We start from the raw sequence: 18580 nt of genomic DNA, 5'->3' as shown, positions 1-18580 counted from the left end.
TTCAACACCATAATACCACAACAACTCATCTGCAAACTTGACAAACTGGGACTCAGTACCTACCTCTGCAACTGGCTACTGGACTTCCTCTGTCAGAGGCCTCAAGTAGTACGTGTTGGCAACAATACCTCAAGCAGCATCACACTGAGCACAGGGGCCCCCCAAGGCTGCGTGCTCAGTCCGCTGCTCTTCACCCTGCTGATGCATGACTGCACTGCAACCTACAGCAACAATCACATAGTGAAATTTGCTGACGACACAACTCTGGTGGGTCTCATCACCAAGGGCGACGAGACTCAATACAGGTTGGAGGTCGACCATCTGACCACGTGGTGCAGGGACAACAATCTCCTGCTGAACGTCAGCAAGACCAAAGAGATTGTTGTTGACTTCCGGAGAGGTCACACCCAACACCTGCCACTGACCATCGACGCTGCTGTGGTGGAGAGAGCGAGCAGCACCAAATTCCTGGGGGTGCACATCAGTGAAGACCTCTCCTGGACCACCAACACAGCATCACTGGTGAAGAGAGCTCAGCGCCGCCTGTACTTCCTGCGGAAACTCAGGCGAGCAAGTGCTCCACCAGCCATCATGACCACATTCTACCGAGGCACCATTGAGAGCATCCTCTCCAGCTGTATCGCTGTGTGGGGCGGAAGCTGCACTGAATACAACAGGAAAGCCCTGCAGCGCATAGTGAACACAGCTGGAAGGATTATTGGTGCTTCACTCCCCTCCCTGAAGGACATTTATACCACCCACCTCACCCGCAAGGCGACCAAAATTGTGAGTGATGCAAGTCACCCCGCTCACAATCTGTTTGATCTACTGCCCTCTGGGAAGAGGTACAGAAGCCTGCGCTCCCGCACTACCAGACTCACCAACAGCTTCATACACCAAGCTGTTAGGATGCTGAACTCTCTCCCTCCTCTCCCCCCTCCACCCTCAGCTACATAACATCCTGGACATTGGACCCACAATGGCCGCCTGCACCACTCCACTTGCACACTTGTACACTTTGCAACTTGTTGCTGTTGTCCTGAAAACACAACACTTCTGCTGCTCTTACATAACTTGCACCACTATGCCACTTTATTTCTTACTTAGGTCAAACAGAACTACCTCAGCCTCTTATTGGCCTGACTTTGCACTAGTATTTTATTTTATTGACTGTCTATGCACAATTTCAACCAAATTTTGCTGCTCTTATTTTTTCATTATATGTGCCCTCTTATTTACTTATTTACTTACTTTTTTGTTTACTTGAATGTTATGTTTGTCTGTGGACTTAAAATTGGTAAAATATGTCTTGTCTCCACCGTGGGATAGTGAGAAACGTAATTTCGATCTCTTTGTATGTCTGGAACATGTGAAGAAATTGACAATAAAGCTGACTTTGACTTTGACTTTGACTACATCCCACATGTGAGCTCAACTATTACACTTGTATTGATGGTGTGTAGGGCTAATTGAGTATCTGTCACTTTAAGACTGCTTTTGAGCAAGGCTCATGGTTTTAGGTAGAACAAGTTGTGCATAGTGCATAAGATTATGTAGATGCAATTCATTGTATTTTATGTCATTAGTTAACATAAATCTTCAAAAATTCTGAAGAAATCTTTCTTGGATCATAGAAGAGATAAGTGTCTTACAATGAATGTTCATTTCTATGATTTTGGTGAGTACTACACAAATCAAAGTTGCAGACAACAGCTAATTGGATAGTCGGCTAGAAGGAGCGTTCTCCAGATGTAAATGTTTGCATTCAGGTTGCATTCAGGTTAATTTCAAAGACTTGGTAGGTTAGCAATGCAGGCTTAACACTTTGAGTGGCAAAAACGCAATATTGTGTTTTTGGTTCCCATGCGTTGAGTGCCAAAAACGCAAATTAGTTTTTAGCTTTTTTTTCCTTTTTTTTTTTTAATTGAAAATAGACACTCTAACACACCTTATGTGCAATTTTGGGAACTCTATGATGAATAGAACTGAAAAAGGTGACAATCGACAATTCAACGAACTGGACATTTTACAATCTGGACATTTTATCATAAATCTTTTGACGCTTTTGATGGTTGCCGCTTTGGGTCGAATCAGTGACGCATGCACATCAGGTCAAAACTGGGCCATTTTCGTGGGTTATCACTAGGTGGCAGTCTTGCCAGGTCTCGCTAGGTCACTTCCTGGAAACTTTACAGACAACACTTCATATTTCATGAAAGACGCTATATCTCCATTTCTAGAAAAAAACACTAACCCGGAGCAGTGAGCTGCCTGCTACAGCGGCGCTCCGGGAGCAGTGAGAGGTTAGGTGCCTTGCTCAAGGGCACTTCAGCCGTGGATGTGGGCATGGGAGAGCAGTGCTCAACCACTTCCCCCGCCCATATTTTTCCTACTGGGTCGGGGATCGAACCGGTAACCCTTCGGTTACAAGCCCGAAGCCCTAACCAGTAGGCCACGGCTGCCCCAAATGGACCCGAGAATAATAATTGTAGGTGATATGTACCTTAACTGTGTCCTCCTCCTAACTGGGTCTGCTCTGTGTGTGTGTGTGTGTGTATCAGGGTTTCCGTTGTCCGGTAATTACCGGACATTGGCCGGAAAAAAAATTAAATGTCCGACAAAATTAAATCTCTCCGGTCAAATTGTCCGATTGAAATTGGCTAATAATCCCGTCCCCCTAATGCAATCTGAATTTGAGAATAAGCCTTAAAATGTAAGCCTATATTAAAGCAATACGTCCTCTGGCTATGTTTTTAAATATACAGGCTCTACCGTTTGAAAGCTATTAAACAAGACGCATAGCCTGCTGCATTTCAAATAGGAAACATTTCAAATAGGAAGCGCACGCTTATGTTAAACAACGAACAAATGAGTGAGGCGGTTCAAACATGGCCAGGCCCAGGCAGAGTAGCCTTAAAAGTTTTTTCAGAGGCCAGACACGATGGATGAAGATAAAATTGGTAACGTCTGAAGCCTCAGATGTCCGGTCAACTCCACCACCACCAAATAAAAAGCAGAAGTGTCGGGCGTATCTGTCGGAATCATGACGTTGGAAGTGGAGTTGCGGGGTTGCGGCCGCTCCAAGACACTGTCATTCTCCGTGTACACTGGACATGCAACTGTGTTCTGTACCCAAAGTATACAGTAGGCCTATGCTTTCTCTGTCTATGATCTGCAGGGTTAGGGCCTCCTCGACGAGGAGATTGCTGGTCCGCGGATAATTTCCGGCACAATTAAACGGTATCATTGAACCGCGGACCGAAAGAAAAATAAACATTTCTTAATTTATTGTTATCAAATAAAGAGGCATAGCCTTAGGGGGTAGTGGTGTGAGCGCTCATTCTTGTGTGTGCGCATCTATGCAAGTTAAACAGTGGAACCACTGGAGATAACGTGGGTAGCAGCAACAAACAACATAGCCTTTTTAAAACAATGAACGAAGCGAACTCTTGCTGTCCATGAAAACATACTAGCTAGATCTAGTTAGGCATGTTTACGTAAGTTAGGCTAATGAACATGTTGCCTTCTATTCAGCCTGATTATGTCATTCTTTAAGCTACATAGCCCTGTCTCCAGTTTTCCTCAACTAACCCTAACTAGGTAATTAAGAAGCGATAATAGGATATTTGACCGGCATATCATCAAAATGTCCGGAAAACGAAACCTCTGCCGGTCACTTTGACCGGCACCATTTTTTCCTAGCGGAAACTCTGGTGTGTATGTGTGTGTGTGTGTGTTTGTGGGTGTCTCTGTGCATGAATGTTTTCTTTCTGCACCTGCAATTCCCACACAAATTTACAAAATCGTTACATTTCAAGTACTTGCATCTTTTCTGATTAAGTTTTAAGAAATAAGCATCAATAATAACCAAAGTCTTGTTTCGATTTTCTTTACCTTGTTTATGATTGAATTTCCTCATTTTCTCACAAAAAAATAAAATCAGTCATATGATCATAAATGTGATCTCACTGGGGTAAATGGCAAATATGAACCATAAATAATTCATTATTGAGCTAAAGTAAACATCTGATAAGTATTTTTACATAAATTGTTATGGCTGTATTGATTTAAAAGCCTAATAATGTGGTGGGTCCACCAGACCCGGGAACATTGGCTGAGTAACAAATATATGAACACCTTAACAAGGGTTATTTGTTTGTGCCGTAAAAAATGTTGTTTGTACTGTTAAGGGTTTTAAGTAATTCAACTTTACATTTTCTGGCCAGTGACATCACTCAGCCCCCATACTTGTCCACATTTCCCCAATATAGTCTCAATTGTTTGTGCTATGTTTGTGCTGATTTGTGCCGTTAAAAGAAACATTTGTGCTACTATTGCTACTGTTTTAAGCTATTCCACTTTATTTGTTACAAGCCAGTCCCTCCAGGAATTTGCGATGTTGCGATTGCAACAATTAACGCAAATTCAGCAAATCTTCGCGAATTCTGGGCGACCTCACAACATCAAAGATGTCCTTTTAGCTCGTGTCATGTTTGCTAGCTTGTAAGCTCAATTTGTGTAGTGCTACTAAATTCATAGAAATTAATAACATCGCAAGATGTTTACCTCTTCTATGATCCAAGAATGATTTCATTCAAGTTCTTTTTTAACATTTATTTTAACTAATGACATAGAAAACATCCCGAATTGCATCCACATATGGTAATGCACTATGCAAAAAGTTATTTCCACTTGTAGCCGAACACATTGAGATGCAAGCTTTTCAATCCACTCAGAAATGTAATTAGGCTACTCTCACGTCCTTAAAGTGGCAGGCAGTCAATTAGACTTAGACACAACACCAATGTAATGACATCAAAGAAAAGTGTAGTCTAATAGTTTAAATCAATATTAAATTACTAGATACTTAGTTGGCTATTAATAATTATGCAGGTCACAGAATATGAATTATAAAAAAGATATGAACTTAATATAAATTACAAAATATATGAATGCATTGAAACATATGACATTATGCCATCTCTTTAGGGGGCTGTCTTTTTTTGGACAATTCTATGAAAGGTTATACTGCTTTGTGAATTACCCCAGTTAAGTTTTACATAAATAAAGTAGGCCAACTTTGATTTTCTGTAACCCACTATTTACCTTTACTTATCCTTTTTTAATAAGCATCAAGATGATCAGTGTGATTTTGGTCTTACTAACCTTAATTGCCCTCAATTAAAAAAAATGTAGAAAAAAATCGCAACTATTTTTGCAATTTTCACTTCCTCCTGCAATTTCTTTGCAACAAACAGCTAAAAAACACTGCAACTTCCATCGCAATTTATTAGAAAAGTTATCGCAAAATCAGGCATTTTAGATCGCAACAACCTTAAAAAATCCTGGAGGGACTGACAAGCGTGATGTTAACCAGCCCCCCATCAATGTCCAAATCTTCCCCAAATGGTCTCAAGTTACTTTGCAGTGTTTCACTGTCCTGCGTGGCTGGATCAGTAGCTATCTGCTCCGGATTGCCAGGTTGCCACTAATCAGAGACTGATTCAGTGTAGTCCACGTGAGATGGGATGACCAACGCCATCTTCTGTCAGCCTGGAAGGATACTTAAACCCTAACTATTTCCTTGTCTAGTTAGAGAAGCTGGTGGATCTTCAGGTTAAGTCATGCTGTCTCTCCTTTGATGCACATCATTGTAAATAAAACTCATCAGCTTTCATTGACTTCATCCACAAAACCAAGAAAGCTATTCAACCCAATGAGCAATATTGCCTTGTCTCCAACATGTCAGCCTCACTCACCTTAAAATCGAAGTCAGAATCTGTAAAGTTCTTGTGCAGAGCCGGGGAGAGATGCTGAGTTGTTGTTACAATAATGCTGAAGGACAGAAAAAGGCACAGTGAAGATAAACAAAAACATGGTTCAGTGAGTATAATACACTGTTTTATATTTCCTATCTACAGTACCCTCCAGAATTATTGGCACCTCTGCTAAAGTTGACTAAAAACCAGTAATCTGTTGGTGATTTATTGTAATCTCACAATGAAAAAATAAAAAAATAGGAAAAATCCAACCTTAAAGGGAAGCGAATTTATTTTGAGAAAAAGGAAAATCTCATAAAGAAATAAATATTTTTAACAAAAACACATTTCTCACAATTCAAGATTCAAGATTTATTTTATTACATCTCATTATAGGTTTATAATAGAGTAAAATTCGTTGTGTTTTTTTTGTCCTCAAAAAATAAATAAATGAAAGGGTGTGTGTGTACGGAGCCCTCCGGGTGACATGGGGGAAAAAAAACATGGGTTAAAAAAAAAAAAAAAAAAGTAATGGGGAAAAAAAACATGAAGAAGAAAAAAAAACGATGCACTTTTGCGGGATCTCGCAAAGTTTTGCGAGACCCCGCAAAAGTTGCGAGATCCCGCAAAACTTTTGCGAGATCTCACAAAACTTTTTTTCTACTTTTGGAACTTGCTGGGCTTCCTACTTGACCCCAATAGGCCCACAAACCACTACCGCCAGATGGCAATCATATCATGATACTATGATTGCTCTTTCACTGTTGGGTTTTGTGGGTTTTCTGGACACATTTACATAGGCCTATGACACGGGAGGGAGAGGGAGACACCTGCGTGCAGACACGCACACACACCAGGCGCGTAGCCAGCGTGGGGGATGTGGGTGTTATAACGTACACAGTTTTGCTGGAACACGATTCTATCCCCCACACTTTTTGTCAGATTAAATTGAAAGTAAAATATGGAAATAAACGCTCCCGTAAAGAGTTGGAACCGTATCTATAACGCACACACAGAGACACAAATAGGTCTGTTGATTTGATTGAACGGTCATCCAGCCAATCACATCAAGTTAGGTGAAGAACCAGAGCTGCTCTGATCAAATTCAAAGTGTACGTCTTTCAAGGCTATGCTGCTGCTTGGGTCTGCATTGTAACGTCTGCAGTGAGCAGATTTCAGATAGAATTGAAATGATAATTGTTACCGCATTATGCTAATTTAGTAAACCAAAATTCACTGTCTGACTGACAGTTTTTGTCACAATGCAGGGAGTCAAAGTGAAAGCGGGGTGCGTGCACCAAGGCACCTGTTTCTGCAGGAAAACCTTTGGCTACTGTTCTCAGAGCATTATGCTTTCTCTGCCTATGATCTGCAGCTTTTCTCAAACTATGGGCCTCCTCAACAATTAACCTACTACTGCTCCACGTAGCCGCTAAATTAAGTTATGCCCGGTGCTTCACACGTCTGCTCATTTGCAGCATACTTATTCATTTGGTGTCATCAACTATATAGACATAGCCCAGTCAGCACACATACAGTACGTCTCCAAGACGCTTGGAAAGGAACAGCTTAATTACATCGCGTTCCATTTAGAACGTCTTATTTGATCTGATCTTACAAACGACGGCGTCAAGACACATTTGAGTTCTACATCGGAGATAGAAAGCTTATGATCGTTCATGCAATGTGTGCGTCCCTGCAGCAAGTGAAACTGGAGGTAACGTGGGCTAGAAGTAACAATAGTTTAAACAACAACGTGGCTTCCTGTAACTATCAATGGAAAAAGGCATAGAAACTGCTAATCATAATCTTTAAATTGACATTAATTAAGCTGGCTATATGCAACACAATTTATATATATTCCCTTTGCATATCTTTGGGTAGACTTCAAACGTTTTTGAATTTGAGCTTACAGTTCTGTGTCCTTTACATTTATTTAATAGGTAGGCTATTAGTGATACCTCGAAATTAGGCTGCTGTCTGTTAGGCAATTTATTGTAGCCTGCAGTGTGTGCGTGTCTGCACGCAGGTGTCTCCCTCTCCCTCCCGTTTTCATAGGCCTATGTAATGTGTCCAGAAAACCCACAACACGTAACAGTGATAGAGCAATCATAGTATCATTATCAGGGCTGCCAACTTTTCAAAAAACCTTGGAGTGAGATTTGGTGGGGCCAACCAAGATTTTGCTGCGGAAATTTTTGTTTGGCTCATTCAGCATTAATCCTCCCCAGAATTTTTTTCATTTGTTTGATGTGATTTCCTGTATTCTGATGCATTTTGGTAGCTTAGAAATCTAGACACACCCTAGCGGCAGCAAATTACATTTGCTTCCAGGGCTAGTCTAGCAACTCTCCGTTGGCTTGTAAGCTCAAAAAATTTAACTTCTATCAGGCCAATCAAATCGTCTATAGAGTCGTTAGGGGGGCATAACATAATGATTGATGGCAGAGTTGCAACGGTTTGGCTTGAATTCCCTGCTACTTGAAAACAAAGAAGATGGATATTGCTGTTGGCCAACAGTGTGACACGAGTTAAGCTTGTTTTGAGATGGCAAAAGTTTGAACTAGCCAACTAGCTCCGCTGGTGGGAAAACGCATGGGACTCAGTGCTGTCCTATTGCGTGCAGAGGGAATTTGAAAGACAACCGATTATCCCGCCCCTCGGACTGAGCACTGCGAATGGTGAGTGCCCAGACCCTACATTTTAATGTGGGTCTGGCTCGTCAGGCTAGCATTTTGGGGATTGCCAATACTAAATTCAATCAGATTCATAACCTACATCCTGATGTGTTGATATTGAGGCAAAGATTCCATGCAAAGGCTTGGGCCTCAGGGCCCCCTGACACCTTGGGCCCCTGGGTCTGGCCCGGAAGACCTGTGCAGTAATCCATCCCTGGGACATTGGTATCAAAGGGATCTAGCCTACTACTACTAGGACCATGGGCGTTGGAGGCATTCTTAAAGTGGGTGGGACATTTCAGAGGGGGGGGTATGGGGGTTCTCCCCCAGAAAATTTTTTTTGGACTACAGTGTAGATGCAATTTCCTGAATTCTGGTACATTTTAACAGGTTATTTGGATACTTCCATATAACAAAATAAAGCCAGCCTACGAAATTAATAAAAAGTAAATCAAGCATAATTTAAAAATAACTCAATAGGCTACTTGGCTACGCAATAAGGTTTCCATTACAGCACTGCAGACGTTCAATGAACGCATGAAAGCGGATGGTTTGTTTGAAATCCCGACACTCTTTCAACTATATGGAACGTAATAGTGATCATCAAATACCTCCCCAGATTTCAGTGCCCATCAGTCCCAACATTTAACAATATAATCAAACAGTCCAAAAGTAAATTAAATATCAAACTAAACCGTAAATCCAAAGAAAATGACAATGAAGCACTAAACAGATGCTGAAAACAGCACTGGTATTTTGCACGGCAAAAGTGAGGGGGTCCAAACTAACAATTTTAAAAAGTGGGTGGGTGTTTTGTAAGAATTTAAGAAATGTTTGTATATTTTAACTTTTAAATGCATCAATCAGGTGCACTTTCAAAATAAATTCAGAGGTCAGACTTGCTTATTTTTATGGAAATATTTGTGCTGTAGCCTAAGCTATTTTGCACTTCAGAATTATAACCATGCACACACACAGGTGGAATAGTTATGGTGATATTGCAATAAGTTCACAACCACAAAAACATATGCTACATTTCACAGTTCAGAAATGTTCAAAAATGTGTGTATATTTCAGCACTCCATGAAATTATGCAGAAGTGGTCACCTGTGTTATTCAGCTAGTTTATTTAAGCTAATATATTGGTCATTGTAATGGCCAAAGCCTATAGCCTACATGCTATTCCTTTTTCAGGATGTAACCATATCTGCATGATGTGAATGTTTGCATATGGCTTATGTCAGGCTTTATATCAATATTTGTGTCTCGTTATTTGATTTTCTTCATATTTTTGCATTAATGTCACTAGGAAGCATGCCAATATAAATATAGTCATTTATCTGTAATGGGATTGGCTGGAACCTGACAATATAAGAACCATACAGTGGGATAATCTATGGCTGAGCAATTTACAAAAATGTATGTACTGTAAGCCTACTGACAAATAGTTTACATTAGAATACATTATAATTTCGCCCCAATGAGGCTATGTAGAAATGTGTTGCAATTTCAAACCCGGATTACTCAGGAACCACTTATTGCACAGAGGCATGCTATATCCTCGTATTCGGTACGGTTTGCTGTTTATTGTGATATTGGGTTTGCCACGTGTTGTGTGAAGGGTTAGTGAAATATTAAACCGAGAGTAATGGGTGTGCACTGTGTGCAAAATGCAAATATGATTAGCCTAAATTGCACGTCGGTTCAATGTTAATTTTCTCGCGAATTTATCACAGCAACTTGGCGCTAATATCATTGGAAAGCTTAGATTCCGCACGTTCACCTGATGTGTGATATCATATGTATAGGTTTAGTTTAGTTGAACCTCATCTGCCAGGTATTTGACCTACCAGGTTGACACTTCAGCGTGAAAAATAGCCTACTCAATAATACTCAAAGCATACCTGAAGCCGGGGAAATGCGGGGGGAATGCGCCTGGGACGGCTTCTGAAGTAGCATCGCAAATGAGATAAAATTTAGAAAATTCCACAGACAGGGGGTGCACTTGAACCCTCTCACCGTCTCTGAAAGCATAACCGTGGCTCAACAGGTAGATCTATAGATAGGCTAAACTAATTTTTCAGGCATCTGACCGACCGGGTTGACACTTCAGCGTGAGAAATCGGGGGTGTGGCGTGTGAAACTAATCAAATGCGTGTGTCTCACGGCCAATGCGTGAGAGTTGGCACCTATGCATTATACGATTGCCATCTGGCGGTAGTGGTTTGTGGGCCTATTGGGGTCAAGTAGGAAGCCCAGCAAGTTCCAAAAGTAGAAAAAAAGTTTTGCGATGAGATGCTGATTGCTGATGGTCAAGGAGGAGGATGTGATGGAGCCCATTCTCACCACCTGTTTTCGTCCAGAGAGGAAGTCCAGTATCCAGCTACATAGGCCGCTGTGCATTCCTAGACTCCTGAGCTTGCCGTCGAGTATATTGGGGACAATGGTGTTAAAGGCCGAGCTGTAGTCTACAAACAGCATCCTTAACATACATAAGTGTCTTTTTTCTCCAGGTGTGTCAGGGAGGTATGCAGTGCGCTGGTGATGGCATCATCAGTAGATCTATTCTGTCTGTAGGCAAACTGGTGACGGTCAAGCGTAGGTGGAATCATTTTGCAGATGATGTTCTTCACAAGCCTTTCAAAACATTTACTCACGATGGGGGTGAGGGCCACAGGTCGCCAGTCGTTCAAGCTGGTGATTTGGTTTTTCTTAGGCATTGGAACAATAACAGATGACTTAAAGCTGCTTGGTACAACACACGTGGACAGGGAGAAGTTGAAGATGTCTGTAAACACACCAGCCAGTTGCTCTGAACACACTTTGCACGGCCTAGAATCCCATCAGGTCCTGCTGCTTTCCGAATGTTGACTTGCTTGGAAGATTTCTGCACATCAGCCACTGTGAGCATTAGGCCTGGGTCAGAGAGGTGAGAAATGGAGGGGGCTCTTACTGGAGTTTGATGTTAACCTCAAAACGTGTATAGAACTGGTTCAGCTCGTCTGCAAGTGAGGGGTGAGACTTGGATGTTGGATTTCTTCCCCTTCAGATCTGAAATCATGTGCAGTCCCTGCCACATATTCCTTGAATCATTCCCTTCCAGCTGTTCCTCAATCTTGTGCCTATATTCTCTTTTTGCTGCTTTGATTGTTTCCGCAGGTCATATCTGGCTTTTTTCTCCAGCTCTTTGTTTCCAGAGGCAAACGCACAATCCTGGGCTCTGAGAGCAGATTTTACTTGGCTATTTATCCATGGTTTTTGATTTGGATACATTTTGACTGTTTTTGTTGGAACAATATCTTCTACACACTTCTGTATGAATCCTGTGACTGTCTCTGTGTATTCATATATATCCCCATTTGATGCATCACGGAACATGTCCCAATCATTCAAAAGCATTCAAAGCAGCCTTGCAGTGCACTGTCTGATTCCTCAGACCAACAGCAAATGGTTTTGACAGTGGGTGGGCTCTGTTTCAGTTTCCATCGCAGAAGGGAGTATAGCAGTGGTCTAGTGTGTGATTTCCACGTGTGTTAACATCTATGTGCTGGAAGTATTTGGGCAGTATCTTTATTTATTATTGGCACCCCTGCCATTAAAACAGCTTGTAATATTCTCCTATGACACCCCATAAAGTTGGAAAATACAAAGCAAGGGATTTAAGACCATTCGTCTTTACAAAATCTACCCAGATCATCCTGATTCCTAGGTCCACACTTGTGCATTCTCCTCTTTGACTGACTCCACTGTTTTTCTATGGAGTTTAGATCAGGGGACTGAGATGGCAACGTCTGAAGCTTGATATTGTGTTCAGCAAACCATATTTGTTTTGATCTGGACGTTTGGTTTGGTTCATTGACCTGATGAATGATCCAATCATGACCAACATTTCGTGTCTTGGCAGAGATTGACAGATTTCCTTTGAAAATGTTCTGGTTTTTCTTGGTGTTCATGATACCATGCACTAGGGCTGCACGATTATGACCAAAATGATAATCACGATTATTTTGATCAATATTGAGATCACGATTATTTATCACGATTATTAATTAATTTTAGTGACAAAAATATTTTTTCCCTAAACATATTGGACTTGCTATCTGGCTCACCCAAATTCTTCCCCTCACATTTACTCCCCTAAATTACTGCAAATATAAATTTGACTGCGACTTCCAAACTTCCAAACAACTTCCAAACAAATGTTTTGTGCGTGCTACTTTGTTAATATTTTGGAAAACGCCCACCGGGAATCCTCCCAACGCTCCCCATTAGCCACTTACGCTCTGCTTCGTGTTCATGAGTTTACTGTAATCGTTAGTCCAGGGGTGTCCAAACTTTTTGACTGAAGGGCCACATTGGGTTTTGAAAATTGGCCAGCGGGCCACACACAAATAATAATAATAATAATAATAATAATAATAATAATAATAATAATAATAATAATGTTTTGTATTATTTAAATGACAAAATAATTTTGTTGTAGAAAATTAATTTCTTAAGAAATACTGTTAATTTGATGCTGTTTAACTCATTTATAAATGGTGCACTGTCACTTTAAGACTGCCAGCTCCACTCAAATATAGCATGGCTAGTGCTGTGCCCTCTCACAGTTTATAAATGGTCAGTAATGGGAACTACTGTTGCCATCGCCCTCTCTCCCACGCTCAAATGCGTCCCCAATTAAATGGACTAGCATAACGTAGTTAGATCTGCTGCAATGGAGGTTCTATGTATCTCGATGTGACAAGCTGTTTTGACATTGACATTGTAAACGTTCTCTAAGAAGAGTGTAAAGCAGTTTGCAGTAGCCTAAAGTTAACCACAACGTCGTCTATCACTGGAAAAAAATAGCGAGCGGCCTATGATAAACTAATAAATGCTCGGCGGGCCGGATTAAAGTGCATGGCTGGCCGCAGTTTGGACACCCCTGGTTTAGTCATTCGTTGATATGTAAAACACTGACGTGTAGGCTACATTTTCATTATTGTTCACTAGTTTTGAGTAGGCTGTCTTGAAACGCATATGCATTGTAGGTTGCACATGTAGCTAAAATACATTAATAAAATTCACGGATCCCGTCGTTAGCTCAACTCTTATTACAGTATAGGCTATCAGAGGAAGCAAACAAGGACTAAAAGTTAACGTGATAAAAAAGGCATGTGTGGTTTACGTCATGTGATGTGTTTCACGGTATGAGTTGAAAGCCCTGCTTTGCTTATATTTTTGGTTAACTTAACTTGCCTGAAATCCGAAATATTTTCGAACAATGGATGATCCGCTTCGAGGGACAAGCTCTTGGCCTTCTGCTGTGCCACACATTTGATTTTTGATCGTCGTTTATTGTATAGTCTAACTAGCCTACTAATAGTTAACATAATGTCACTAGTCCACAGTGCATCAGGCTGAGCAGTGCAGGGAACAGCTGTCATTGGTAGGCTGCATGCAGGCACATTGTCAGACAGGTTTAAGGATCGCTTGATTTGTTTTGTAGCGGAGCGTTCTATGGGTTGCCAGGTTGGTTCTATGGGTAGAGCACGCATTTGAAATATCGCTCGATCACGCAAATTTGATCGTGGGAAGCCAAAATCGTGATCGTGATTAAAATTTGATTAATTGTGCAGCCCTACCATGCACCTTAATTAGGTTCCCAAGAGCTTTGGGAATAAAAACAGCCTCACAGCCCCTCCACCATAATTCTCATTAGGCATGGGGTTATTTTCAGTATAGCCATTCTTCTATGTACTGTATGCCAAACACACCTTAAGTGTTTCTAGCCAAAGAGCGCAATTTTCATTTCATCTGACACTTCCAGTCACTGTACCATTCAGTAACTCTTGCCGTTTACATTGGTAATTAAATGACTGGACAAGCTTTTACCTGGCATGCCTTCTAAATAATCTATTAGCAGTGAGGTCACTTTTGAAGATTTTTTGGGGGACTTGGTGACCCCAAGATGATACCTTTGTCTGTAACTGTCTGTTTTATTTTATTTTTAGATTAGATTCTTTTTTATACCGGTTTTTAGTCTTTAGCAGAGCTGCCAATAATTCTGGAGGGTGCTGTATGTTTCCTATTATGTTTCCTTAGGTTTACAGTCAGAGTTATGATTAGCTGTTATACAGCCCCAAATCAGAAAAAGTTGGGATGTTGTGTAAAATCCAAATAAAAAACAGAATGTGATCATCTGTAAATATTGTAAACTCCCTCTCTCTCTTCCCCCTTACATCACTTGTGAGGTATACCATTACCAGTCACCAGCCATCCTTGTGTTTGGCCCTCATCTCACTCATCTCACCTGAATCCCATCCCTACGACTGCCCTATCATCGCCTATTGCTGTCCCCCTGCCCGGATTCCTGGCCCGCGCAGCCTAACGACCCACTACTTGCCCTATGACAACTCCTAATCCCCTTGGACAATTCATTTCCTACACTGGACTATTTGAACTTTCTGACACTAAATAAGATTCATGCATTATCATACTGGATATGTAACCATCCCACCTCTTTGTAACATACACCTCAGGTGGCTTTAAACATCATGTTCTTTTCTCTACACCTAACTAACTTATTCATTATGACCGCCACGTAGCGAAGCGGCGGTCCATTAGGAGCACCATTTTTTTTGTATGTTGATCTCAAAGGGCCATGTCAACCCATTCCATAACCACTCATTTCATGTATAGCGCCACCTAGTTAAACACAAAAAAGTAAAAATGAGGTGTTGTAATCCCAGGAATCTGTGACCTAACATAGTCAAAACTGCACGAAATTGGAAGTGTAGGATCATTATGACACCCTCTGAATGCACGCCAAGTTTCGTGGAATTCCGTTCATGGGGGGCCACACAATAAATTAATTTATGTTACTATACACCAACTGGCCTGTAGGTGGCCGGAGACAGTTTTCTGTGAATATCTCGAGAAACCGTAGGGCCTAGGAGGTCCACCTTTTTTTTGTATGTTGGTCTTAAGGGGGCATGTCAACCTATTCCATTACCACTTATTTCATGTATAGCGCCACCTAGTTAAAAATTAAAAAAGCAAAATATTAGGTGTTTTCATCACAATATCTCTGGCTGACATGGTCAAAATTGCACGAAATTGAAAGTGTAGGATCATTATGACACCCTCCGAATGCATGCCAAGTTTTATGGACTTTCGTTCATGGGGGGCCTTACAATAAAATAATTTATGTGTACATTTAGTGACCGTACACCAACAAGGATTCCCGGGACACTGAAAGACCGGGGTACACAAAACTTGGTGGGCATGTAACCCCACATGGATAGCATGGAACCATCGTTCTGATCTGTAGCCCCCCCGCTGAACTGGACCCCCTGAAAGGAGTGTAGGGCAGACACAGTTTTCTGTGAATATCTTGAGAACCGTAGGGCCTAGGATGACCAATTTATTGCGTATGTTTGCCTCCAGGGGTCATGTAAACCCATTCCATATGCACACGTGCATAAACAGATACACACACACACACATACATTCACAGTAATCCTACGTATGACACATACTCACACAGTAGACATATATACGCATGCATGCACATGCACACACACAGGCACATAAACAGGCAAACACACAAGCACATGCACATGCACGCACACGCACACACACCCACCCACCGACCCCCACACACATAAACATAAACATGTACACGCACACATGCACACAATTCAAGAATTTCTCAGAATTATGAACAGGCAAGATGGGGGTGGGGTTGTATAAAATGTATTTTACATGTAAAATCTATTAACTAATCATGTTTTGGTACTTGTTGTCTAGCAGATACCAGTGAGAATTGAGTGTGCATAATGCAATTCAGTGAGACAGTTAGAATCATATATGCCTTTCAGCGTGAATCATTTTTGTGGAAAACATGTGCTGGACTGGGCGGCGGTCATATTTTGTACCGCTCTGCGGTACATCTAGTTTGACCCCTGACTGGGTCTTCATTCATCTGTGATATCAAAATTACCATCAAAAGAAAACATAGGGTTATGAGGAGGACACAAGACTGAGGAGAACACAAGGCATTAACCAATAGGAAATCATCCCCGCATGGCATCATTGATCTGACCCTGTCTCCAATTACCCATCTCAGGGATTTTTTCACAGGTCATATTCTTGTATGACCTGTGTCTTCTTGTCTTCTTTCCGATTCTGAAATAACCAGATTCAATGAGGCTAGAAAGAGTTAACACCTCATGTTTTGCTTAAGAGAACTGAGGTTATATTCATAAGCCTACTTTCTACCTAAGGGGAACACATGTACCACAGCACCTCATTGCGACAGTGGAGGAGCATTCACAGAGAACACGCCACCGGAGTGCTGTGCACAAATGGTGGGAAGACATGAGGCTGACATCATAGCATACACCGAGCTTGGTGAGTGCAGATTGGCATCAAATAAGTGACTCGCAGGCACCAGAGTGGTGCTCACTGGTGGTGGTCAGGAGAAGAAATGAAAAGAGACTGAACAGCGGTAGCTCCCTGGCATTGGAGAGTAACTCACGGGCATAAGGCTGGGGATGTCATACTTACACATAGTGCTTGCTGCCGGGGGTTGTGGCACATTCTTGCTAGTTGCACATGATTGAGGGCAGATAAGCTGCATACGCAGTTATTGGTTACCATGCGCATCTGCATGGTGGAGTATGGCTTTGGAGAGCAGGGAAGTTCAATGGCACTGGATGGTTACTCATAAGAACAGGGATGAAAGCACAGAGCAGAAGGCACCTGAGGCCCAGTTTATGCTGAAACAGATCTGATCCATGGAGACGCTTTTCCACACTCCTGCTGAAGTGATCTCTCAAGCAACGCTTGGCACGCAGCGTTCGATGCCTTGCACCTCTCTGTTTTTCTAACTTGCACGTTTGGTGAAACAGGATGGATGAGCTATAAGCTAGGCTCAGTGAGCAGGCTTGCCTCTACAGGCATCAGGTACCAAACAAAGGACAACAAACAATAGTAGCCCAACATGTCAGTATTCTATACAGCCCACATCCTAAATAAACTTAATAGGCTAATTAACTCACACAATGTGAATGAAAGTAGTAAAATAATAAAGATAAACTAGAATTCCAAGGAATTCCCAGTGCATGGAAGTGCAAAACATATGATGTAAAATACAGTTTTAAAACAGATAATGTATAGTTACAATGGTTTTGCTTAGGTAGACATGGTTGTTGCTAAATAAAGCTGTTTCTATGATGGTATAGGGAAATAAAGATGGTTGCTATTGAATATGTGGTGGTTGCGATGCAAAATAAAGCAGTTGCTATGCTGGTTACTAGGGTAATACTGTTGGTTGCTATGGTGGTTAATAGGTTGACATTATAGTGGTGGTTGCTAGGTTGTTGCTAGGGTAATTAACATTGCTGCTAGGGTGTTGCTAGGGAACGTATGGTGGTTGCTATGCCAAATAAAGTGGTTGCTATGCTGGTTGCTAGGGTAATCATGTTGTTTGCTATGGTGGTTGCTAGGTTGAGTTAAATGACTCATTTCAGGGCGAATGAAGGCCCCCTCGCCCGCCCCTACTGCCTGTAGGAAGAATATTCCGCTTTCAAGTTCAGTGTATCGTACCCGCCGACCTTCAGTCTCACAAAGTCTCATGACATTGCGAGAAGCAGGATCAGTTTACATCCTGAATCCACAGCACAGAGGCAGGCTAACGAAACGCTAGCGATTGTTGCAAACGTGTGTATAATGGCAGAGCCAGCGAAGAAGCATTGAAAACCCTTGACGGAAGATGCAAAGAAAAGGAAAAGAGCTTCAGACCGAGCAAGGGCTCGCACACGTATCGACACGTACAGGCGCTAGGGGGAGTTTGGTAGAGAAAAAGCATCAGGCTTGCTGATGGTGCATTTGCTGCAGGTGGCTTGAACACCTGACACATGATTTTAATTGCTTAATTGCCCTATTGTGATGTCATAATTGCCAATGTTAAGTCTATGGGGAAATGTTTTAATAGTTTTTAATTAATAGTTTAAAAAGTCTAAAAGTTGAAAACGATGACAAATACATAGCAGCCATGTCCTTTAGAAGACCTACATTACATAGTTTGAATAAAGTTTCTAAGTTAAACGGTTCAAGCTGAATAGCGCGCAGAAAAATTGGTCAGCGGAATAATAA

General features: G+C 41.6%; 1 protein-coding gene across 1 annotated transcript in view; it reads right to left on the bottom strand.

Annotated features, from left to right (window-relative positions):
• dock3 (dedicator of cytokinesis 3) overlaps nucleotides 1–18580 on the bottom strand; it is an 835931-nt gene that overhangs the window by 374705 nt on the left and 442646 nt on the right. The window contains 1 exon segment of the mRNA XM_076267926.1: nucleotides 5760–5835. Within this exon segment, the coding sequence (XP_076124041.1) occupies nucleotides 5760–5835 (76 nt within the window).

This window comes from Alosa pseudoharengus, unplaced genomic scaffold (assembly GCF_046254945.1).
Source record: "Alosa pseudoharengus isolate Yale_2024_CS ecotype anadromous, Long Island Sound unplaced genomic scaffold, YU_APseudo_1.1 YU_APseudo_1.1_scf_5, whole genome shotgun sequence".
In the NCBI taxonomy this organism is placed as follows: domain Eukaryota; kingdom Metazoa; phylum Chordata; class Actinopteri; order Clupeiformes; family Clupeidae; genus Alosa; species Alosa pseudoharengus.
This window is presented reverse-complemented; position numbering and strand designations above follow the sequence as displayed.